Source organism: Lutjanus erythropterus, chromosome 22, assembly GCF_056507025.1.
Source record: "Lutjanus erythropterus isolate fLutEry1 chromosome 22, fLutEry1.hap2, whole genome shotgun sequence".
Classification (NCBI taxonomy): domain Eukaryota; kingdom Metazoa; phylum Chordata; class Actinopteri; order Lutjaniformes; family Lutjanidae; genus Lutjanus; species Lutjanus erythropterus.
Window position 1 is genome coordinate 27500339 of NC_139338.1, and position 27058 is coordinate 27527396.

General features: G+C 39.9%; 1 protein-coding gene across 1 annotated transcript in view; it reads left to right on the forward strand.

The window, feature by feature from the left end:
• The window catches only part of LOC146307053 (thyrotropin-releasing hormone-degrading ectoenzyme-like), a 196880-nt gene that overhangs the window by 26907 nt on the left and 142915 nt on the right, over window positions 1–27058 (forward strand). Inside the window, exon 4 of the mRNA XM_084711463.1 lies at window positions 25341–25467. Coding sequence (XP_084567589.1) covers window positions 25341–25467 — 127 coding nt within the window. The remainder of the gene's footprint in view (window positions 1–25340; window positions 25468–27058) is intronic.

Genomic DNA, 27058 nt, shown 5'->3' on the forward strand with positions numbered 1-27058 from the left:
TCTCCTTTTCTTCTTCTGTCATCTCTGCTCTCCCCCCGTCCTCTGGGACTCCCGTTTGTCTCGAGGCTGAGAGAAAAGACTCCGTGATGAAACCTGTGTGAAGCTCGTTATCTCGACATAATGACACGTTTAAGCCCTGATCACCTCTAAACTGTGTTTTTGTATCATTAAATCCTTAGCTCTGGGGTTAAAACACTTAATATGAGCCGCAGTCGTTACCTTCAGATAATATTAGAGTTGTGATAGTTTGATATCCAAGCTAATCAGAGAGAAGACTTCAAGGCCAGGAGGTAACAGGTGATATTACACATTAAATCTCAGAGATAATCTAGATGATATTATAGGGCACAGGGAAATACTGCAGGGTGATCATGTTGGGAGAAGAGAAGCACTGAAATGCAGATCTGTGTGTGTCCCGGTTGTAGGTTTGATGAAACCTATTTAATCTGATACTGATTTTAATTGATTGGTAGAAGGAATGTCAGTTTCAAGGCTGACTGAGAGAGTCGCTCCCAGTCAGCTGTGATGAAGTAAGTGAATCAACACGATGCAGCAGTTAGTGGCTGATTACTTTAGCAACAGGTAAAGCCTATCTGTCCATTAGGAAACTCAGTAAATTACCTCAGTATTGTATTCCCTGGAGCCAAACCCAACAAGATAACCACCTTGGTACTGCATTCCCTGTCCTCAGATTGGTTTTCGTCGTCTACAGATTGGGCTGAAGTGAGTGTTGCTGTGATGAAGCTTTTTGTTTGTAAGAGCTGTCCAGCAGTCAGTGGTCAAAGCTAGTTTTTCTGCCTTGCTAGCTTAACCTTTAGCTCATTCTTCTTCTCCTCAAAGTGTTGTTCACTGGTGGTGTGGGCGGGGACGGGCTCTGTATGGTGTTGCAGGTTTAATCTGTCCTTCTCAGGGCTTCATGCTTGATCTTGTTGAATTTCTCAGATTTTGTTGATTGATTAATTGTAAAGTTGGCTACAGAGTTGAATGGTTTCTTTACTGTCTGTTTTTAGAATCAGGAGTCTGCACAAAGTCCTTTATTTTGAAAGTTGACTGGATCTTCTATGTCGTCCCTGTGTCTGACATGCTGCCCTGCTTGATTTACTCCGGGCAGCTCGACGTGGCGTCCATCAAAAAAAGACTCGCTGCGTGTTCTCCACGGAGAAGACTGTAGAGCCACGTTTTGTCTAGAATGGCCGCTCTCAGCTCCGCTGGCTGATGCAGCCGTGCCAGTGGAACCAGGCGGTAACACCGGTGTAATGCTGGTGTGCATCAAGCTTTTTCCCTCGACTGGCAGAAATGTGATCTGTGGTTGCGGGCCATCCTCAGACTTGGCAGCCTGGTGTTTGCTCTTAATGTGCTACTGCAGTACTATGACTAAACTGAAGAGTAGCATCACACAGTTTACAGATGTTTTGTTGCCTTTTTGGAGGAAATATTCCCACAACATGCTTAATTTTTTTTTTTTACCTCAGATTGCTCGCTATCAAGCCGTTAGCAGACTGTTTGTATGCAGAATTAACCTACACGCTAACGTGTAAGTGGTCAGAAATGTTGTAATTGGTTAACCAATTAACAGTTAACCTCTGACATCCCATTTGGTATCAGTGCTGTGGACAGGGATTGATTATATACTGTAAAAAAGTCAAGTAGAAATAACAAGTTAATAATAACTTATCATGCTGCCAATAAATAAAGCAATTCTCTTGCTTCAGCAAAAGTGAGTGAGTCTTGTTAACTTCAAATCTTAGTCTGTGATTCGTTACAAAGTGAGAAAGTTCTGTTTAACTTGAGTTCTTTAGTTGTGGAATGCAGGAAAACCAGTTTTAACTATTTGATTACTTTAAACCAGAGTCATTCACTTAGGAGTGAAAAGTGACCTACGTCAGCAAACGAGTGATACGTTAGCCAGTTAAAAAAAACGCAGCAGGAGATTTTATCTTCACGATTTGAGTTTTGACATTATATTTTGCAGTTACTGTGGCAACACTAGTTGTCATCACATGAAAACAATGTTTTGTATCTCCAGATATGATCTGATATTTATGCTCATGAACATAATTTCCCATCTCTAGATGTCGTCTGAATGAGAATCTCTGACGCTTAAATCTGTAGATGACAGTTTAATGTCTCCAGACGATATCTTTACTTTGGATAACAGTTTTTGTTCCGTCAGAAGAACACAGTGATTAAGATTTGAAGTCAAGATAGCAGTTTGGTATTCTGAGATTAGAGATAATTAACTTGCTTCTATACGGAGGTCGTCATAGTTTCATTACTTCCTTTTCTCACAGCTGAGTTGATGAACACTCGAATGTGTTTAGAGCCCGAGAGGACTGAATTTTAGTTGGATGTGGACCAGATATGAGAACATTTTGCTGCTTAAGATCAAGGAGTTTTTACAGCAAATCTGTAACAACCAAAACTGAGGAAACTGTGCTTCCAGGTTTGCAGTGGAGGACAGATGTAGTGTTTGACTGTGTGGAGGACAATGTCACTGTTCCAGGATTAAAAGAACCATGTAGTTTGGCCTCAGTAATGTCTCAGTGTCTTTAGTGCAACATGAAAAAAATTAGGCTAATATTCATGGTTTTGTTGCTCCTGTTATTCTTTGTTCTTTTTGTGAGATAATCATGCTCTAATTTTCTGGACTACAGTTTCCATGTTTTTTCAAACTGGGATTATACTATTGCAATGGATTCACACTGTGGACCTTGCTTTTTTAGGTTTTTGTTGACATTTTGGCAAATTGGCACCATCAAAATGGCCATTTTATGCTCATTTTCAGGTTCGTACCTTTATTTGGGCGTCCTGCTAGAATAGATTTACATGCTTTAATGTTCCAAAAACACATTATTTCCATGGCAGCGGCAGCAGCAGCAGCTCTATTTTCCTTCTGTCTGAAATGCTCTGTTTTAGCTCATGTCTCTCTAAGGCCTCCTCTGCAGAAAAAAAAACAGTCTGCAACATGAAAAAATAGTTACCAGCATCCAATCTGCTGCTTTAGTTGGGCTCACTAACACTTAGTTCAATGGTATAACTCACGTCTGTGTGTTTCAATAATTCAAGCAAAGACTCAGCTCCAGTTTCAAGCACTTGGGTCAAGTTTGGGCCAGTGTTGGCACCAAGAGTTACTTTTCCTCACCTTACATTTCAACACAAATATCTGGACTTTCTACTACTTTCATTTGAGGGGAATTATTGATTATTTTTATTCTGCATCGTTGCCCTCAAGACATGACAAGACATAAGACAAAAACATGTAACAAGATACAGCAAGACGTAACAAGATGAAATTAATGTAAGACGACACAAGAAGACATGACAAGATGAAAACTATGTAACGAGACACAAGACAAAAGCTGTTACAAAATGAAAACTGTTACAAGACAAAAAAACATGTTACAAGACATAACAAAATGTAACAAGATGAAAACTATGTAACAAGACAACAGACAAAATGACGTAAGAAAACAAAACAAGCTATAACAATACGTAACAAGAAGAAAAGCTGTAAGAGATGAAGATGATGAACAAGGCAAAAACAACATAAGTACTTTCACTTTCGTCTTTTTTTGTAAATAAATGTCTGTATTCCTACTTGAGTAAAGAGTGTGTTGAGTTTTGCCGCCGCTGTCTGACTGTTGCACATCAGTCAACAACAGTCTCGAGTGAGTCCAACCTGTTGAGGCTGTTCTTTCCATTTCATTTCTATGCTTCACAGTGTTTATCATGTCCATCATGTCTGTTATGATTCTGATTTAAAAGTCAAAACCTCCTGCTGCTGTACTCGTCTCATATCCCATCATCCTTTAACAACCATAACATTTAAAACAGAAATATGCACACGCACACGTCCGTGCTTCTATACAAGGACAAATACATGCACGACCTTGTTTCTCCTCCTCCTCCTCTTCCTCTCGTTCTTCTTCTCCTCCTCCGATCATCTCTCTATCAGTGTAATTACAGCTCATCCATCTCGTCTGCCAGAAACTCAAGGACAGCACTCCAACACACACACACACACACACACACACACACACACACACACACACACATACACACACACACACACACACACACACACACACACACACACACACCCTGTGTCTCCTTGTTACTGAAAGATAATTTTGGTGAAATGCTGCTTTAATGACAAATCATATCTGGGTCATTTATAACCATCACCAGTCTCCAGCTATGTGTGTGTGTGTGTGTGTGTGTGTGCATGCACGCAGTAATATCAGGGTGGAAGTGGTAAGCCTTGTGAGTTTTAGTCTTTGTAATGAATACATTAATCTTTATTTTTGTCCGTTCCATTTTTAGGCACCAAAACAAAAAAAGCAGCATTTCCATTATTTTACATTCATCAGAGGTAAACAAAAGAAAACAAACACTGTAACACTTCTTCTGCAGGTGGTATAGACTCTTTAAGAGCAGTAAACAGAAATTAAAAAACATATTCTCTGTATCCATCAGCTGTCCTCAGGCCTTTCTGTCTGTTCCACAGAATGTCTGCTGATGGTCTCTGCAGAGGATTTAATATGAATCTGAATATAGAGTCTGAAATCAGATACAAAAATTAGACAGATAATATGATCTAAAAAACATTCAAAATGATTTCATGAAGTTTTGATTTAATATTGTTTCAGCTTAGATTCAAAACAAGTGGATACTTTTACTTGGTCATAAAATTAAACATATTGAATTTAGGGAATCAAATTTAAAAAGAAATGTTGCCAGCTGGATATTATTTATGGCTGCAAAAGGGAGTCTGGTGAGCTTGAGGAGAACAATAAAACAGCTGTTTCTGTTTAAATCAAACATAATTTACTCTTTAAAAATTGTCTCTTGTGATCGTGATTCTGTCTGTGATGTTGTAAGAAACAAACACAAAGGAACAGACAAGCGTACAGAGTACAGAGTACAGGTCATGACTTCGCCCTCCTAGGAAAAAATAATGATGTCTGTAGCCCCGTGTGAAATAGCCATATTTCAGTGCCTGATAAATAAACAATAAAATGTGAGCAAAACTGAAAGTGTTCAGTCGGTGTGAGCTGGTCTCCAGCTCCCTGCGATCCTGCAGAGCATGAGCCTGTTCAGATAATGGATGAATGGATTTTCTAAGATATCAGGATGTGCTCCTGTGTCCCACCAGCCGACACTACTTACAACTGATGTGTCTGAGATATGAGAGATTAGCGAATTACTTGGTAATTTATACTCTTATTGTCCTGTAAGATATTACTTACAGACCTTAAGCTTCCTCCAAACACTGCTATTCTCTAGATGATCTTAAAGCAGGGTCCTACGTCACGCAGTATGCACATTAAAATATTCATTTATTCATTTATTATAATGCAGCGCTTATTTGAATGCTGTTTCCACCGTGGAGAGGGAGGGGCGACCTCCTGCTGCTGGCCACGACTGCACACTGTTGATTCAAAAACGAGGACATCAACTCCTCTGACTGGATGTGCACACGCTGACCCATCTTCCTCCTAATTTGCTGCATTAAAGGGATAGTTCACATGAAAATTCAGTCATTATGTACTCACCTTCATGCCGATTGAAGGTTGGGGTTTTTTGTTAGTCTGCTAAACACTGCTGGAGTTTTGGTGCACTATCCCTTTAAAGCAAGATAAATTCCCATGGAGTCTTTTATAAAGGTGTATTTTAACTTCAGGGTATTGAGATTTTTACTCTTGAATTATGCTGGAAAAATACATGTTAAAAGATCAAAATCTTGGCTATTAAAACTCATTATCTCCCAGTGATTTCATTTTTTTATTAAATTCCATTTCTTGCCGCTGAAAACTTGAATTTTGTCGACTCTGTCAGACATACAGAAAGTCAGCGTTATTATTATATAAAGGAGGGTATTTTTTGCTGCATTAAATACAAGATTATTTAAGACAGACTGATGTGTTGAAAGTACAGGAAGTTGCTTAGACGTGTCAAAAGGAACTTGGTGTAAATATTGAAGAGGATAACTGGGATTTGAAATGGTATCACAGAGAATATCCGTGTGTAACCCTGCCAGACTGTTGCATTTTAAAATCCTGCACCGCTGGCAAATCTCTCCCAACAAAAGCAACAAAATGAAGCCTCAGCTTTCACCTTTGTGCCTCAGATGTAAAATGTCAGTGGGGACCTGCGCTCATTGTGTTCGGTCCTGTCCCAAAATTCATAGATACAGAGGAAAAAACAATGTTGAGGCTTTGTATATGAAGCCTGTTTCTCTGCTCTTCGGGCGTCCGAGCCAAGATGCAATTATTGGTGCTATTTCTCACAGACTGCACGATGTCTGTGCATACGCTGCAAGAAAGAATATCTTTATATCATGGATCAATGACAGAACTCCTTCTAAAGCAAACTGGCAGAAGATAATCATGGAGCTTTTTCAACTCCACAGTGGCTTCAACACTTGCAATGATTATATTGGATTTATATTTTTTCTTATGATCTGAACTTTTATTATATCTTGGATATTTATTTCAGTGATTTATTTTCTCTAAAGAGCTCCTATGTGTTGTTCTGTTGAGGGTTTCTTTCTATTATATCCGTCCAGCTCTTATTAATGCTGATTGCGTTGGCCTGTTTGTTATTGTTCCTCAAATAGAGAACAAAAACCTCAATAAACATACTTAAGAAAAAAAAATACAAGATTACTTCATTAACTGAAAGAATAATAAAAATAACCATTATAATGTTGCACACTCACAATGTCTGCTTATAATGTAATTTGTTTTTGTGATAAACAACATATAATATAAATAATAACAAACAGTAGGTTTACCATCAATTTTTATTGATGTAAATTAATTTGCTAAATGATTATGAACATATATTTAATTGATTTAGAGAAAAATCAGAGTTGACCGTGAGAATTGACGTCACATAAAAAAAAAAAAAACAGTAGGGATTGTTAGTTTTAGAGTTGGAAGACTTTTAACAAAATTTTTAGTTGTTTTAATTTGTGAGTTCTTGTCTGGAATAACAGTGTTTTCTGGCACAGAGGAAAAAAAACATTAAAGCAAAAATGATGCAAAAGTCTCGAAGAGCTGATGTTCAATTCAGGAGGATTAAATGATTAGAATAACTGGAGGGAACTGTGAAAAAGACATGAGCATACTGAATAAGTCAGCAGTCATGATGATGAAATGTTGAATAAATGGACTTTCCTTCCTCTAACACATTCACAGGATGCTGTTCGTGCTGTTTCATACCTGATAATTCATGAGGATTCAGTCACATCGGCCGCTAAAATTGCCACAACACTGTGAAAGGACAGATTTGAGATGGTTAGGGAGAGAGTGTCCCTGCTGAATAAAGATTTTTTTTTTAAAAACAGGATGTGAGTGAGGAAGCAGCACATTCATATTTTCATATATACAAACAGTTGCTGGATTCTCTGTGTGTGTCTCTGTTACAGCACAGCTCTCATATTAAAATCCTTGTTTCAGCCTGAAGGCAGTGGAGACACTGCTGTCTGTTTGCAGAGCAGCTTCCTCTGACAGAAACATTAATCCTCCCATCCCTCCATCCTCCTCCTCCAAACCTCTGAAAGAAACAGCTTTATATGATGGTGGGGGGGAAAAAAACATCCCTCCATAGTCTTCATAACCGCTCAAACAGCTTCAGCTGACAGAAACATTCATCCCTCCATCCTCCTCAAAAACGGCAAAGCACCAGTCTGCATGCTGGAGATTTCCCAGAGCAGGAATTTAGTCTGCGCATAAATGATGCAACTTGGCTTCCACAAAAATCAGTGTTCACTGTTTGAACACCTAGAGATAATTTCAACATGTAAATCATAATGTGGAGGGGAGTAGAGGGAGGACATAACAACAGTCTCATATTTGAGGAGTGTCAGGTGGTGGTATAGGTTCCAGGGGTGGTCCGCCAGAACTGGACTGTGGTGCCAACTTCAGCTGAGTGGAGTTCTGTGTCTCTGAATATGGATTGTGTAAGGACTGCTTTTATCTGCCGCGTTAGAACAAGACTGGAGGCGACTGGATGAGGGTTGAAGGGTGGAGCAGGGCCGGAGGACGACTGGACAGCAGGTAAGATGGCCTGGAGGGAGTCCAGGACACAGGACTGATGGATGGAGTTGCTCAACCAGGATGCAAGACAGGTGGCTGGGAGGTCGATCAGATGGCAGGACAGAGGGGAAGAGCTGCTGTGGAGGTTGACCTGGAGGCCTGCGACGTAGACGGGACAGTTCTGAAGGCTGGTGATGTAGGAAGCAGGACCCCTCTGGAGCACAGCCCCACTGGAGGCTGGCGACAAAAGTTAGGCTGCATTTGAGGCCGACATTGAAGGTGGAACCCCTCTGGAAGCCATAGGACAAAGGGTGGGCTGAAAGCTGAGCCAGTCTGAAGGCCTGTAGCAAAAGTGGAACCCCGCTCGAGACTGGGGCGTCTCCACAGACTGCTGATGAAGGCTGACTTTCTCTGGGGGCCAGTGGGGAAGGTGGAGTCCCTCTGGAGGCCGGTGTTGAGGGCTGAGCTGCTCTGAAAGTCAGCGGTGAAGCTGATGAGCATGAGCAGAGGTCGGTGGAGCCAGGGACACAGGGTGTGGCTACAGTTCAGGTTCAGGGGACTGCAGGAGCTCTGTGGCATTGAGCAGCAAAGAGGCTGAGGTGCTGGGCAGCCCTACAGACTCTACGGCATTGGGCAGGACAATGGACGATGGGCTTGGACAGAACCTGGGAACCTGGGGCTGGGATTGGGGTTTGTAGCATGGCTGTGGCTTGAGCTTACAGAAGCTCTATCCAAAGGTGCTCTGTCCACAGCATTCATCAACATCGTCTTGAGCCTGTCGTCTGTCCATGTTCCAGTTTAGGCACCTAATTTTGAACCGTTGGGACATTTCCACTAAAGACAAACTGGCTCAGAGGCTTAGAAGTTGGTTTTATAAAGTAAGGTCCCATGGTGGCCCACTGGAAGGGATGTGACTTTGACAATATTTGACTTATAAAAGTGTGGTTTCCTGTCAGAAAAGTCTGTCTTACAGCAAAGTAAAGCAGTGAAAATATTCTAAATATAGCATATAATTAAACCTATATAGATTTTTTAGGTGGCTAAAGAACGTTTTGCCACAGACTGTCCACAGCAGCACTTTGCTCAGGTTTCTACACTGGTTCTCCAACAAACGTGGGGCGTGCCGACCGTCACCTACTGTATTTAATACACTGACTCTGCATATCTCATACAACCCCACTTAAAAAAAAATCCAAGCTATCCATTTAAACATAGTGTGTCCTAATTTCCAGTGATAATAAGCCGAGTCTTGTACTATTACCAGCTCTAACAGTAGGGATAATTTTAGTATTCTTGTACACACTGAAAATGTTGCCAAGTGTTCAAACACTGAATGCTGAAAAACAAATTAAGGTTTTAACACTTTAAACAGCTTTTATGGTTATAAACAAAATCCAAATCCAATATGGAGCCCTCAGTGTTTCAGATGATCTGAGCTGCACAAACAGATCTTCAGGAGTCTGGGACACTTCCAGTCTTCATTGTCAGCTCAAATTCCTTTTCTTTCAAAGCGCCCTTTTTCTTTCTTCACCTCCTTCAGAAACAGCTGTTTGTCTTTCTGTTGCATTGTCAGTGTAATGTGTCTCTGTGAGAATCTCTGTTCCTGTAATGAGCCGTTTTCCCTTCAGGGAGGATTAAAGTCTGACAGAAAACAAAAAAACAAACAAACACCAGTGTGTGATGACCCACTGAGCAGCTCCCGGTTCAATAAAACCTCCATCTTGCAGCCATTTAGCTCGTTATTCCTTCATCTTCTGTCATCCCACCGACTGTCAACGTCATAAAGCGGAGACTGCTGGTTGTTTATCTGCCGGCTAATCGGCACTCTGAATCTGGATGTGAACAGGTTTCTGTCGACAACACATCTGCCTTTAACAAGATAAACAGAAAGCCTGAGACAGTGAGGGCTGCTAACACCGAGAGATTACTGGAAGGATGTTCTGGATTATCTGCAGACACAAAGGAAAAAAAAAAAAGTTCAACACTGAGAACAAAGCTCGTCTAAAAATGACATGATCATGATTACATGAACATTTAATGACAATAAAAGTCACATTAATGAGATAATAAAACTCTCCAGTAAAGAGTAATAGATTAAACCATTAATAGATTGAACAATCACTAACAGGACACTCACCAGATTGATTTTTTTTTCAGAGCGTGCTGCCGCTCCACCAGGAATGTATTCTAAAGATACTGTGCTGAAATTAAATTTACATGTAGACCTTTATTAATCCCAACTGGGCAAATTCCATTTTTATCACACGCTCAGGACCGATAGGCATACATTAGTAAAGAGATGTGAAAGCGACGGGGCTGCAAGCAGTTACAGCTGGAATACTTCGTTTTCTTTGCTCAGGGGCCACCTTTGCAAAAAGACAGGAAGCCAGGGGCCAATCGATAAACAAAGTTAAACAAACTCAATATTGTCAGGCCCATAACTCAGATTTCTTTTGAATTTTTCATATTTTATTTCATATAAATTATTAAGTCATTACTTAAATTAACATGATGACAGATAAATCTGATGTTTTGCTGCATTTAATAACTGCAGCTGTATTTTAGTTGTAAATGCAAAAACATTTAAAAGAATGTTCACAGGAGGTGTTAATTACCAAGTAATATATGTGACATTTCTTAGAAATTACCCCAAAATCACCCACAAAGTTCATGGTTAAGTCAGTCAGGGTAACGCAAAAACTCCTGTGTGATTGTACAGAGGCTTTAACACAGAGCTGGAAGAAGGGCAGTGTGAATCATATAGCCCTAGGCTTAGCTTAACCCTGGGTTAACAGGGTTAAGCTACACTAGGGATAGCTCTTAGCCCGGCGCTAAAAATATACAGTGTGAAAATCCCTATACATGACATAACATTTCACGTTCTGTACTGAATGTTACATTACTGCTTTAACATGATATTATCCATCATAAATACTGAGCTGATCACAGTGAGGCTGCTGTCTGCTGGTACGAAGTTTAAGGATTTTCCGTCACAAAATCTGGCAGTCCATCTCCACTTTTCTGTAATGATGTTAAATGTCACATTAACATTTTATAATGATAATAAAGGTCACGTTAATGCCCTATAATGGTAATATACTATAGGTCAGATTAGTATTTTAAAATGTTAAAGGTCACTTTCACATTTGATTTTTTTTATGTGAAGGTGATTATTTTAACCAAAGTTTAACCACATAGATTTAAGTGAGGCGAGACGGGGGATCAAAGTCTCAGGGGGCCACAGTTCTGTAATGAAACAAATTGACTGTTTGATTGGTGTTATAGATGGTGTGATTTTACTGCCCGGTGCCGTGCAAGGCTCACATTCAACAGAGAATTTAGACAGAAACATGGTGCAGCTTTGAGAAACCGATGAAAGAAACAGAAAGTACACTGAAGAAAAAATATGGGCCAATGAGCTGCTGCTTGTGGAAACTTCAATAAGTCAGAAATCATTTTACCCTTTGATGCACAACATGGGTCTAAAAAGATGCAAGTTTTATTTGCAATGAATTAATTTCATCATTCAGTATTCCAGGAATTCCTCAATTGTTTCTGATCATCACAAATCCTTATTTTCATTTCATTCTTTCTTACTTTTTAGCCTCTAATGCACAGCGTGGGTCTAATATGACTCATTTCCTGTGTGATTTCATGCATTGCCGAGTGTTTCATTGCTATATATTGGAAATAACTGCATTTTATTATTTAATATTCCAGGCGTTCATTAAATGTTTTCCACAAAGCATTATTTTTTATTGCAGGTGCTATTTATCACCCAGGTGTCAGTAGCCAACAGTGCTATTTACACCCAGGACGGAAGAGTCAGGTGGCTGTTGACACATCATGGAAGAGACCAACCATTTTCTCAAACCTAACCACATACTGTTGGTGCCTAAACCTAAACCTAGGAGACACTGAACGCCCGCCTTCCCACAGGAGGGCTGGGCTGTACACACGGGTTACCCACGCATCTCGGCGACGGACAGACTCACGCTGATTCACTCAGTGTGGTGCACGTGCAGCCCCGGACATTAAGGGGTATCATACACCTGTAATTGCTCAATCTTGTGTGGCTGAACGGCGCCCTGTAGTCAGCTAGATTACTGGAGTCTGTTTGTGGAATAAACCAGACAAATCGCTCCATCTACTCAGAATGACCATGAACAGTTCAGTACAGTTACTCTACAGAGTGCAGGAGCCACTGCATCGACTGCATAGGATACAGATCACACTTGTACATGTGGGTCAGTTTTATAATAATACAAAAACCTTTCTGAAATACTGGTTTATGGTGATTAAAAATAAGATATTCAGTGCATATTTGGGCGATTAAATAGAACTATTGAGAAATGCATGAATGCATGTATGAAATACCAGAGGAAATGGATATGGGTCATTTTAGTTTAGTAAGCTGTGTTGTGCATCAAAGTGTTAACATTCATGGCAAATTGACTTCTTTTGTGTCTCACTGAAGTTGTTCAGTGCATCCACACAACAACCAAGTTCTCAACAATGAGGACACGCGACATGGGAAACAACATAATTCCTGTGTTGACTGCCGTCATTTTCTTTGTGCGCGAGGAGGCTGCAGCTGCACCTGTCCTTGTTTACTAATTTTGCTCTTGGGACACGATTTCCAAATGTTTACCCATCAAAACTCAGTTTGATTCTCAGGACAAAAGGCTTCCTGTTGGGATGCCGGGAATTGAGAAGTTAGGACTGTCCTGATTTAATGGGGACATTGGGGACAAGATAACAGAGAAAAGTTATCTGTTAGCAATCCAGACAAGATGATTTGTGTTATTATTTTCTCACACCTGGACTGTTTTATCACCTTGTTTAACTGACTGAGAGCCTGAGATGGAGCTCAACTTCAGAAGAAAGACAAAGACTAAACGCTTTTCTTACATCACACCAGTTTTTGCCTCAAAGTGTGATTGAGCGTTTCTTTGCTAAAGCTGTTTCTGCTTTTGAATCCTGTCTTACAGAGGTGGGAGACTCGAGCCACATGACATGACTCCAGTCAGACTTCAGCTGTAAATTTGAGGACTGTAGACTGACACTCAGACTTGGTATTCATGACTTGAGACTTGAATTGGACTTGAAAAGACTTAGTGTTCACTGTAGTAGTGTTTTAAATGAAGTATTTGCATTTTTCTAGATACTGAGAAGTTAAATTTTATTTTTGAAACATGACTGGGTGAATTCTAGTCCAGTGCACACAAACCTGGCAACCAACTGCAGCCCAGCAGAGGGCAGCGCATGAGGCAGTTATCATGGAGGGGGATCGTCCAAAAAGATTCAAGGATCATGTTATGATGAAAGTAAGAAGAGAACAGTACTAGTCTAAGATCTGCAGCTCAAAGTCAGTGACACGACACAACATCCAACTTCACCCGTCACTACAGAACCCACAGCCAAGTTATTGGCAGGTCAAACGTTAGCTAGAAAGCTCCGTGAAGTTTAAGCTACGCTAGACTTGTGGTTGATATTGATGACACAAAATGTCAAATATCAATAAGATTTATCAGGTGCGAACAGGCTGCAACAGTTTTTATTAATAGTGAAAATAAAAAGTAACTTAAATGACAACTGTCTTTAAACTGATTTAAATCTGTAAACTGGGATAGATCATCAGAATTTCATATGAATTTATTGGTATCATTGCTAACACCTGTATTTACACTACTGTTTCATATCAGTATGACTGCTGTGAAAAACTTCTTTAGGATAATTATAACCCTTTAATTTAACCTCCTCGCAGGATAAATCTCAGGAGCAAGCAAGTGTGCCACTGTTGGCATTTAAAGGGAGGTAATTGGTGTCTTTGTTTAAATGAATGCATGGAATTTATCATTGTTAAAAATGCCCAGCTGTCCTCATGCTGTGCACACGTGCATGTGATAAAATACTAATTTACCTTTGCACACATGCAGTGAAAATGCACCGAAGTAGAAAGCTTTCTTTACAGTTTGATTTATGAGGCCTCAACTGAACCTTTCATGGAGTCGAGATGAAGCTGCTCCGCTGCACACGGCTGGCAGTCGTGCAAACAGGAAGCTGAATAAAGTTTGTCTGTGCTGCATGTAGACGTCATATGCTTAAAGGGACAGTTTGGTTGTATGAGGTTCCTATTCAAAGTTAGTGTATTACCTGCAGTAGATGGCGGTCGGCACGCTCCCAGTTTGGAGAAGCAGCAGACATACTGGTGTATGAAGCTAAGACTAAGACTGCTGTGGTGGTTTTGCAGGACTTTGTGGATCCACCAGGAGCTGCGTTCCGTCTCTGCTGTCTTTCTGTTCGTACTCCGGTCCTTCTAAAATCAACAATCATCCCTTTTGTCTTGTTGACATTGACAGAGGGACTGTTATCCTTGCTCCGGCTCTCGGGCTGTCTCACTTCATCACAGCGGTGTCGTCAGCAAAAGTGATGATATGATTGGACAGATGTGCGGCGCCGCAGTCATGGGTCAGCAGTGTTTGTTATGAAGGGAGTAGTGACTGTCTGAGGTCTGTTGATCTCAAAGTCAAGGACCCACATAAACTGCGAGGAGAGGAGTGTGTTGCTGCGCTGTCGTGTGTGTGTGTGTACGCGTGTGTGTGTGTGTGTTGCTGCGCTCTCCCAGCACTCGTATCAGTTGCTAAACCATCCATCAAATTACCGTGGCAACCGAGCGTCCATCACCCCATCCATCATCCAAGGGCGACAGAACGCAGCGAGAGATGTCACAGACGAGTGGAGAGATAACAAGGAGAGAGGAGAGGAGAGGAGAGGAGGGGGAGTAAGTAAAGAAGAAAAGGAGGAAACGGAGAGAAATAAAATGAGAAGAAGAGGATTTTAAATTAATTATGAAAAAGAAGAAAAAAATGAGGATGGAAAATGCAGACATTTAGTGTTTGTGCATTTCGGTTTTGTGCTCATGCCCTGATTTCCCAAAGTTTCCACTCTGAGTAGAAAATGTCACTGAAGCTTTTACTTTTCTTTTTCTCGAGTTGACTGACTGACTGACTGACTGACTGACTGACTGACTGACTGACTGACTGACTGACTGGCTAATTTAGTGGTTTCCTGGTGAGAATAAAATGAAACCTTCAGACTTGTCTGCCTCACCAGAACTCTTTGAATCAAAGCAGGTATCTGGAAGCGAAGCTCATCCCTGCTGCTGTAAACTGAATCTGTCACTCACATGTGCAGCGGTGTGATGATGCGCTGCATTATAAACAAAGTATTGTAAATCCCTGACATCACGTATGGATACAGTGGAGGCTTTTATTTTGAAGGGTATAGGTTAAAACCTCTGGTGTCTCTGATTAGGGCTACAACTAACAATTATTTTCAAAGCTGATAAATCCATAGACTATTTTGTTGATTGATTGATTAGTTTTTTCATCTATAAAATGGCAGAAAATTGTGAAAAATTTCAATCTGTGGGTCTCAAAGCGAACGTTACTGTTTTATAGTGTCACATGATACGATAATAAAGACTGAGATTAATTCTGAAAGATGAATGGAAGAATAATAACACCTTTCCTCTTGTTTCATGTAGCCTAAATTTAATAATCCAGCAGCTACCGTTAGATAACAGCTAACGTTAGCATTCAACCACTTCCTAGCTAACATTAGTGGTTGTGTTAGGCTGCGTGACACAGAAGGAAATGCGCAGATTTATTCTTCTCTTGATATTTCAGAATTAATCTACGTCTCCTGTATTGTACTGTGTAACACTAACAAACAGTAATGTTCGCTGTTTCTGGGTTATCAAATCTGTTGTTTTACCTTGAAATATAGTCCAATGTCTCACTCTCCATTGTCTTTTCAGTTATTGATCAGTATGAAATGATGACAATTTGTCAGAAGGGGCATTAAACAACCTGGAACGCTGGACGCTGTGTCATTATGGTGAATACTCGTACCTGAAGTTGCTAATTGGACTGTAAATAATGATCCGCGCACGGCAGAGGAGGTCTTGACTCGGATATCCGTTATCTGAGTATCCTGCCTACACTGGAAGCCCTGAGACATCGGCCATTTCCCAATGATAGGTTCTGAGTTGGTTTAGAAGATGAGTTTGTAAAGACATGTTTACTAGTGAGGAACATTTAGTGGCTTTGTTCGCTGTGTTACATTTATTGTTTGTTCCTCTATAATTGCAGGGGAGTTAAAATGATGCCTAGCATTAAATTTCTAAAAGACAGTCCTTGGAAGTGTGGTCTTTGTTCTCTTTGCTCTTGGACTCAGTGCTTTCTTATTGTGGCCATTTTCATTTCCTTTAATTGCACAGAAGCTTTTCTTTCCTGCAGACAGGCTGTTATTATAGTCAGGCCTTTTCTCTGTTTGAAAAGTGTATGTATGTTTGATCACATTTTGGTAGGAGGCATCCTTGTTTTCCGATCTGTTCCGGTTTGCTCTGACAATTTGCTGCTGCTGCTGTTAATCTGCTTCACATTAAAAGCTTTCCAGTAGTTCAGGGAGGAATAATCCCTTCACCTTTTCGAAAGGATTTCACCGTGAAATATGCAGAGAAAGTCTTGTTTTCATTAACAGGAGTTTAATTCAAGATGGCAGAGTAGAATCCAGTGGACTCAAACAGTGAAGAGAAATGGTTTTTATGTTAAACAAAGACAGTAAGAGCAGCAGACCGGTGAGTATTACATGACTATTGTTGCAGTGAATTTAATAAGTGAGCCATACTGATCGTTTAATTTCGAGCCACGGCAGTAATGGGAGGCTAGAGATGGTAGTGTCAGTTCAGACTCAAATATCTCAGTAACTATCGGATGGATTGACAGGATGTTTGGTTCATACATTCAGATTGAAATATCTCAACGATTGGACGTTTTGCCATGAAATTTGTATAAACTTTCATGCCCCCCTCAGAATTAACTGTAAAAACTTAAAGACTTCTGATATAATGACACACTTTAACGACTAGTCTGACTCACCGTATGCACACTGCAGGTATAAGTCCTGCCATTGGTTGCTTGCATCATTGTTTACTTGTTTACACGTCTTACAGCGCCTTGAGTCAATATCTTCAAGTTTGGTACAAACTTCTAACCAGATGGTTTGTTACACAAAATCATGTGGGATACCATCCTTGGAAACTGTATGGAAAAGGGCAGGCACTTTCAAAAAAATAAGTGGCAGGCGTCTATCATGTACTAACTTCAAGCAATCACATCAACGTTTCCACGGACGCTTCTCGCTTCTCCCAGGACGCTGATTGGCTGCACCACTTTTGGAGCTGGAAAGATGACGACGATGTTGATAGTGATGAAAACTGCAACCTGACGGTTTGGTGGAGGCAAACAACTGCGAGGCGGTAATTCTAATTTGATGCCTGCTCCAATCTGTAGCTCTTAAGTGGACTACTTCATGAAGATAAGGCCAGTGATTGATCAGATTTGCAAAGATTCCTCTGATTTGTGGAAACGTTGCAGAGATTGGACAAAGTGGAAGCTCCACCAGGCACTTGAGATATTGGTTTCATTTGGGTAAATTGTTTTGATGGAAGACAATTTACTGAACGCGGACTGAAATTGAAATACTCCTCACGTCTTGATTTGACAATCACCTCATTCAGATTCAGAAAATGTGGGTTTATACATATTTTTTCTAAACTGCTTAGCATGCAGCTGATGGGAATCCCAGCATGCATTTAGGTGAGAGGCCGTCAGTCACAGAGCAGGAAAACATGGCTGACATCTCACATTCACGCCAAGTGGCAATTTAAAGTTTCCACTTGAGCTTACCTGCATGTTTCTGGACAAGGTCGAGGAAATCCACGCACGTGCAAACTCGCCGGGTCGCGTTTTAACCCCAGCACCGTCTTCCCGTGAGGCGACCGAGCTAACCGCTGAGCCACCGTGCGATGGCTTTCAGCTCGGTCGAAGCGGCACATTGCAGTCCCAAGAGACACAGTCAGTGTGTGTGTGATGACACTTTGAAGTGAGGACGTCACACCAAACCCCCCCCAGGAGCACGCTGAAAAACCGTAATGCATCCTGGCTTCTCCTCACCTGGGATGAACATGACTGGAGGCATTTCAGGAATCCTCAGGAGATGATTCTCAATTCAGCAGCTCGCTGCCAGTCCTCCGAAAGAAGCAGCGATTTCAATAAAGTCTCCACTTTCTGAGCAGATATTCACTCTGCCGGCTGCCGCGCTCCGAGATGAGTTCTGGTGGAGGGAGGAGAATGTGGGGAATAAGAGGAGATGAGCTTTAAAAGTTTGAATTTTTATTGAAAAATCAGTCCTGCTGGGGGAATCTGAGAGGAGAGGAGGAGGAAGACGAAGAGGAGGAGCAGGATTGTGAAAGAGTATTAACATATTCATACTCCTTGTAGTGTTTATACATCGGTTGTATTATTAATATTTATTGATAGTAGTTGCAGTATTTGTGTCTCTGTAGACTCCACACTGTTCAAATAACATGAAAACTTATTTTTATGAGATTAGTTTTATATATATTTAGGTGTGGATTTTATGTTGTTTTTATGTTCATTTAATATTTGAATGAACTAAAACATGTTTTCTTGTTCAATAAAACAAATAATTTAGGTTCACGTAACATAACAACAGTCGCAGCGTTTTGCTGAACACAAAAGTTTTTCTTTTTTAACAAAACTGATGCAGTTTCCTGTACTTTTACCAGCTTATTACTTTCTTGTTCACACAACTTTGCAGGAACTGAGACTAACAAAAAATGTTATATTAAGTCAACAAGTTTTATATTGTTTGAAATATTGTTTTTAAAATATTAAAGTTTGATTGTTGAATTTATTTTACTAAAATGTATAAAGACCATATGGCCTCTTCATCATGTTCTCAAGTTCAGTTAACTTAAATTAATCAGTATTTCAAAACTCAAATACGACTTTACATTAATTGTTCAATCTAAGTTCAGTTAACCGATGTTTCTAAGTTGAACCAAAATGATTTACGGTTCACATTAAAAGTTTTTGTGTGAACAGAATCCAGTAAACTTTTTAGTTGATGTTTACAGTGAGTATATTATATAACAGATATGAATCCAGTATCAGGTGTAATTAGCTTCAGTTCTCGGATGTGTAATCACTTTTTCTTCGCTGAAATTGCAGAAAACCTTTTTAGTTTTTAGCAGCAGTGACGGTTCCTAAAAACTGTCGCTCCACCCTGAAGATGGATAATCAGCATGAGATAAGAAAACTTAATTAAATGAGTATCTGACACACTGAAATAAAAAATGTAGTCTACTTACTTTTACACCTTTTTTTTTTTTTACCACGAGTTACTCGTCCAAACACTGGAGGTCCCAGTTCAGAATTATTGAGTTGATAAGGATTCGTTTTGATATGATATGCATGAAAGTTTAATTGGGAGAATCTCTGCAGACCTGCAGTGAGCATGTTAAGTAGACAACTGCCAAAAGTTTAATTTCAGCCCAACAGAATTAATTTTAATCACTTAGAGCTGATATCATCCAACGCTGGTGATGTTTGTCAGTTAAACTGGTGAAAGTGAGAAGAAATCGTCCGTCTGAATGTTTTCCACATCAGAAAAGAGTCGACAGGCTCAGTGCAGCTGAACTGAGGCCCGGCAGTGATTTGACTTTAATGTTAACATCAGCATGTTAACAGGCTCAGAGGTGGAGAGTAACTCACTACTCATGTGCTTTCATTAGATACAATTTTAAGGTACTTTTACTTTACTTGAGTCTTTAAATTGTAGTAGTATTTTATACATTATACTCCAACAGAAAATGATCAATCTATAAAATACGATGCTCTGCTGCAAATCACAGCTTCCCAGACTTTTTAATAACCACATTAGCTGCACATCCAAGCATGGACCCCCAGTTTTAGAGGATTTTGTCTTTTATTTTTAAGTTTTAAGATAATAAAATCAGTGTGAGTCAGTGTTCACCCAAGGCTCAGCATCAGCAGCTAACACTACTTCTTCCCCTGATCCAACTTCCAAAAGATGCAATAAAACATCTGTTCCTGCTTTTGCTGACCTCAGACAGCTCACTGAAGGACCCCTGTTAGTCCCTGGACCACAGTTTGAAAACCAGTCCTACAGAGTAAACTATCCAGCAGCGTATAAAACAGTTAAAATCTAATCTGCTGTAACATTGACATCAGTACTAATATTCTAAAAATATATAATAATATAATTTGTGTATCTGCTTATGAATGCGGAATCTGTCAGAAGGGACAAGATTTAGGTGTTGGACATGTCTTGGTTTCTGTTTGTGGTCTGAGTAGAACTGACCGATCATATTTGAGCATAAGCGGTCCATGTGGAGCCCAAAAGAGCCAGAACACACTGGCCAAAACGCAAACTTGGAACGCATCGGCCATCGTCTGACAGCAATTTACAACCACAATTCCAAAAAACTTTGTGTACAACGTAAATAAAAACAGAGTGCAATGATTTGCAAATCATTTTGGACTTCTAGTCAATAGAATTCAGTACAAAACAAGATATTTAATGTCAAACTGATAAGCTTTATTGGTTTTTGTAAATATACACTCGATGCCTGCAACAAAAAGTGGGACTGTTGAGCAGCTGAAGTCGTATGAATTTCACTTTCAGAACTTCAACAAACTGACTGAGTGGTGTTGAAAGAAGAGCTGATGTGTCACAGTGGTAAACAGGCTCCTGTCACAACAGAATACTCACAAAAAACTGTCAAATTCATCTGTTTGAACATTCAATTTCTTGGCTTTGCACTGTATTCAGTTGAACACAAGTTGAAAATGATTTGCAAATTATTGCATTCTGTTTTTATTTATGTTTTACCAACATCCAAACTCTTTTGGAATTGAGGCTGTAGCTTTTTATCAGCTTTTTCTTCAAATTTATGCGTCTTCATACGCAGATATCTGTGTGAAAACGCTGTAAAATAAATCTAAATCTGAACGCGGCTTAACAGGACCTGTTTTCGTCTTTGTTTTTCCTGTGTGCAGTTTAACAGGAGGGTTTATATGACACACACACACACACACACACACACACACACACACACACACACACACACACACACACACACACACACTCTGAGTTACAGTAGCCTATATTCTGAGTGTGATGTGTTTGTACAGCTGTGTGAAAACAGAACATATCAGAGTGGAAGTGAAACTGGGAGAGAGAGCAGAGTGACAGTACTGGGACAGTGTGTGTGTGTGTGTGTGTGTGTGTGTGTGTGTGTGTGTGAAGTGACAGCAGTGATACAGCAGCATTACATCATGGTGTGTGTGTGTGTATGTGTGTATATGTGTGTCCACCCGCTTCCATATTTATATGAAAGATGATATGAGTCGTGTGTGTGTACTTTATCTGTGTGTATTTCTGTGTGTGTGTGTGTGTGTGTGTGTGTGTGATAGTCAGCCTCAGTCGTCCTTCAGCTGACAGTGAGGTGGTTTCTCTCCCCAACAGTAAAACATCCACACACACACACACACACACACACACACACACACTTTAGCTGTAGCTGCGTCCGGGCAGATTTTCTGCAGCTGATACATGCATATTGATCAGTGACATCACCAGTAGCCGTGGTAACGCCTGTGTGTCAGCTGACAGTGTTTGTGTGTAATTAGTCTCGCATGGATCAGACTGATGAACTGATGCATTCATCACACACACACACACACACACACACACACACACACACACACACACACACACACACACACACACAGGAGATCAGCTTGATGTTATTATTCTGGTTACATGTAATCAGAATTATGTCATCAGAAAATAAGTAATAAGTAACTATAATCAGCCCAGATGACATTTGAAAAATGTGTAATTAGATTACAGTTACATTGTCGGGGATTTCTTAATGCAAAAATGCTTTTTATTTACAATGAAAATGTTTTGATCCAACCCTGTTTTTAAAAATGACACGTATGATAAAATACATTAAAATGGAGTATTTTTAGATGATTGTATTGATACTTTTACTGTAACTTCGAGGATCTGAGTACTTCTCCCACCTGTCAGCAGTGTTGTTATGCTGCATTAGAGGCAGAGCCTCAGGACGACGTCCGTCCATTCAACTGTTAGTTCAACTTGTATTGTGTCATTTGACACAAAGCGCTCGACGTCCGCGGCACACGGTGGCTGAACCACACATACAAAGGAAAGAATAAAGGTACAGTCGCCTGAATGTGCAAAAAAATGCTTTTATGGAGGGACAATGCATGTTGACGTGACATGACTGCTGGTGTGAGGATGAAAGCTGGTGTTAAAACTGTCTTCCATCTTAACAATCCGCTGACAACAGACTCACAGGAGGAAAAACACAAGCAGCTACAGGTGGCAGCTCCTCTTTTCTGTTTGTGGTATTTTTGTAGTTTTTAACATTTATAAAGACATGTCCTTCAGCTTCAGTGGCTACGATCAAAGACCCACGCTGCAGCCTCTGAATGTCCTGTAAATGTCTCTTTCCACAAATCTGGACAGACTGTAGTTTGATTGCATGTTCTCTGTTTTTCCTTCTCAGTTAAAGAACACTGAGGTACATGTTGAGGGAGACCAGAGGAGAAAACTATCATGAGATGTAACACACTGCACTTTGTGTCAAATTAGACAAAAACTAGAAATAATATGGTCTTTATTAGACCCTTATTAGACTTTATAATAGGGACACATTACAACAGAACTGAACAGTAAACTAAAGTGAAATCACAAATCTACTACATCCCTTTTTAAGACACACATGAACCAGAACTGCTAAGTAAAAGCCACAGTTATTATTAAATTATTACTTTAGTTTACTGTTCAGTTCTGTTGTAACGTGTCCCTGATTACCCTTTAATAAAGTCCAATAAGAGTCTGACAGTGGGGAATAATACACTTTAGTTAACAGTGCAGTTCTCTTGTTATAAAGGTATAACAGTGGGAATCAGACATTTTAGTTTACAGTACAGTTCTGTTATGTTTCCCTAATTACCCTCTAATGAAGTGTAATAATGAGTCTAATAAAGAACATTTATTCATTTAAAGGTTTCATCTAATTTGATACAAAGAACAGATTGTTTTGTTTTATTTGTGAACTAAAATAAGGTGCATCTCAAAGAACAGACACAGATAACAGATCAGCCTAATGTTCTTTGTTCTGTGTAATATTCTTGTTCTTACAGAACATTGAACAGATGGTAACAGGACTTCAGACTTTCCACGTCTCTGTGCAGTTTGAAGATTTGTGTTTTGTACAGTGAGATTAGCCCGGCTGACCACAAACACACCGTGTCTGTGGTATCAGGCAGCAGCAGCAGCTCATTTTCTGTTGCACACTAACTAAATTGCTTTTAACCCAGAGACTGTTTTCTTTTCTTTTCTTTTTTTTTTTTTCAAGAAAATTGCCTGCGATGGAGCAGATGTCTGTGTGTCTGTCAGCCTGAGAATCACTTCAGTTTAAAGAATCAGTCGGGAGTCGCTCAAGTGAAACGTTTTTGACAGCGCTGCATAATCACAAGAGACGGGCAGATTGATGCCACAGAAACAGACACTAAGTTGGTATCAAAGTCACTTAAAAACCCCTGATTACAAAGTTTTTGTTTTTTTTAACTTTTTTATTTTCGATGAGGTTGCAAAAGTTTCAAAGTCAGATATAAAATGAAGCAGTGAGAATCCACAGCAGCTGCTTTCCTGTTTAGTTTGCTTTTTAAAACTTTTTAAATGCTGATTAAATGTTCATATTTCTGTATTTTGAGCCAAACAAGTGAAGTCTGACTGTTGGTCCAAATTTCTCAACAACTATTGGATGGATTGACATGAAAGTTTGTACAAACATTCATTGTTTAATGACTAAATACCTGCAAAAATAATGACATTACCATTAGCCTCAGCTGTACTTTGATTTTAGCACTAATTTGGTCTAACACACCAAAATAAGACGATGAACAGGGTAAACATTATACCTGACAAACATCAGCATGTCAGCACTGTTATTTTTAGCATCTTAGCAGGTTGATGTTAGCATTTAGCCAATAGCACAACTATATTAAAGTGTAGCCACAAAGAGCTGTTAGCATGGTTGTAGACTCTCAGTCTCGTCTTTTTGCACTTTTGCATTTGTTAATAAAGTCAAAGAGTTAAATGATCAAACTATTTTGATAATCAGTTAATAGTGAAAGTAATTTTTCTTGCAAAATGGCAGATTCTGCTCTTTTCAGCCTGTCGGATATGAGGATTTCCTGCTTTTCTTCATGATATAACTGAATATCTTTGGGTCATTGACTTGCACTTTGACAAACATGGACTAAACATGACAACAGTTTGGTCTTTGTTGTTTTTTGAGCACACAGTCTGCATGTCATCCTGCCGCTCTCTCAATGAGGTCACCAGTGAGGTCACTGCACTACCCCAGTGTCCTGATAGGTGTGGACCAGTCATGTGACCTGGCTGTATTGATTATTGATTACAATGTTTGGCTAATTAGCTCCTGTGTGTGTGTGTCAGTGACCAACAGATGTTTTGTATGTGCTGGAAAACTTTTAATTTTAAACATTAAATGACGTTTTATTCACTATTGAAACATAAAATATGATTAAAAACACAACATTTCAACACAACAAATGTGAAATAAACCAGAAGAAAATGGTTTATCTTCTGTCACATGATCTATAATCACACCAGCAGAAACACGTGCACGACTTTAAATGACTGACGTCAGTAATGAGAGCACTTTGACCATCAGAGCTGTGAAGATTTGACTTTAACTGTGAGAAATATTGGCATCCACCTAAAGCAGAACTTTAATCTTCCCTTTATTTTTTCCCTCTGTGCCTAAAAGTCGATGTTTTCCGCTCGCAGCTGTAAATCCATTTTTCTTTCTGCAGATTTGAACCAAAACTCAACCCGACTCCGTTATTTCGTCTGGAGAGCTGAACACGATCTCGGCCTGATTCACTTATTCTCTCTGCGGGCTTGACCTCCCTAACACTGGCCTGATTCCATTTCTGTTCGTGTCTTTGTACACTGGGATGAAAAAAAAAAAAAACCCTCAAATTTGATTTCTGTCTCTCTGCAGATTTGAACTCCACCTCAGCCTGATTGTATTATTTCCTCTGTTGAGGTTAATACACACTCATCCCTGTTCTGTTTGTCTGTGTAGATTTGATTGTAAACTCTGCCAAATTTAATTTCCTCCTCTGTATAAAAACTTGGCTTAATTCCAGTTTGTTCTCTGCAGAGCGGAGCATACGCTAATTCTATTTCCTCTCTGTGTATCTGTTTTTAGATCTATCTCTATTAAAAGCGGCCTGATTCCACTTCTCTTTTTCTGTGTCTCTTTCTGTTCAGATCCGTCTGTATGCTCGGCCAGATGCCATTTCTAGCGGAGCAGGGGACTACGCTCTCCACATCACCAAGAGGCTTCTGGGATTTTACCAGGACTATTTTAAAGTCCAGTACTCACTGCCCAAGCTAGGTAAGGCTGCTGACGTCTTCTTCTTCTTCCTCTGACGTTGTTCGGTCGAGTTGTGGTCGAAGGTTTTTGTTTGCAGGGCGAGTTTATTTATACAGAACCATTCAGACACAATTCAAAGTGCTTTCCAAGGGCATAGAAATACATTACAAATAAGACAATAAGAAAATATTAAAACTGCATTTAAAGTACCGAAAAACAAGCAGATAAATTGTTAGAAATAACACTCTAAATTATCAAGCACCCCAATATCAACTATCCAATTTATCGAGAACCCCAATATGAGCAATCCAACTGATCAAGCCCTCAATACCATCTATTAAAATGATCCAGAGCCCCAGTATCAACAATCCAAACGATCAATAACCACAATATCCACAATCGAAATGTGGATGTAATTGATTTTGTGTGGCTGTTTAAGTTTAAGTCAGAGACTGTAACTACACCTAGGTATCTGGCTTGATTTGTAGATTTTGGTATCATGGATTCCAGGTGTGCATTGAGTGTTGTGAGTGTTATGTACAGTTGTGTGTCGTCTGCATAAATGTTGTGGGAGATGCAGTAATAAAACTTCATCTGAGCAAGGGGAAGCATGTAGAGGTTGAATAGAAGAGGCCCGAGAACAGATCCTTGAGGAACTCCACACATGATTTTTACCTTGTCAGTCTTGTATGTATGATTTGAACCAATCTAACATAATATTAGAAAGTCCCACCCACTTTTCTAGTCTGTCGAGCACTGTCTAAGGTTAGAGCATTCTCCCGTGAAGTACTAACCAGGCCCGACCCTGCTTATCTTCTGAGATTAGGTGTGATCAGGATGGTATGGTCTGTACGCATCCCTCTGCACTGCCAGCATCACCTCAGACTGAGGTAGCGGCTGAAAGAAACACTCTTTTCCTCTGATGTTTGTTTCCTCTGTCAGCTTTCATTAAATAAAAGCCACTCTGTTAACTTTCTATCACCCTGCTGCTGATCCAAACGAGGAAAAAGAAAACAACTTCCCCTTCCTGGGCTGCTCATTTTAGGGAAGTCAGCCAACTCTTTGTCCTTTGTACAATTGCTGTTGGGTTCATCAATTTGTACTCATATCAGGCAAAGAAAACTCCCGTGTCCTTCTTTTCTTCCTGTGTGTCGGGGGGATGTACACTGTGATTAGTTGTGGGAATTGAACCTCAGTCAGTTCCTGCACAGCCGTATGTGTTCAGACATTAAACACTGCTGCATTGGAGACTTTCGGCTTATTTAGTGAAACGAAAACGATCTGTCTGTACAAAGATGTGTTAACACTCAGCAAATAAGGTGTCAAAGTGAGGATTGCACCTTGTTATACTGAAACCTAGTGCAACTAAATGCCAAGTCTGTCACGTTTGCCTGCTTATGTTTACTCTTAAAGAAGCTGGTTAACTAATTAAATGAAAATAACATGAAGAAATTGTGTGTACTCGTCTCCGCTGGAAAATTAAGACTAATTGCCATCTTTTTCACTCTTTAAAGCTTTTGAAAGTGATAACAGCTGACGTTGGTGCACTTTAATGAACTGAAGCACTGAAATAAGTTGAAGTGATGCTTGAAACAAAAGCTGCGTTTCTACC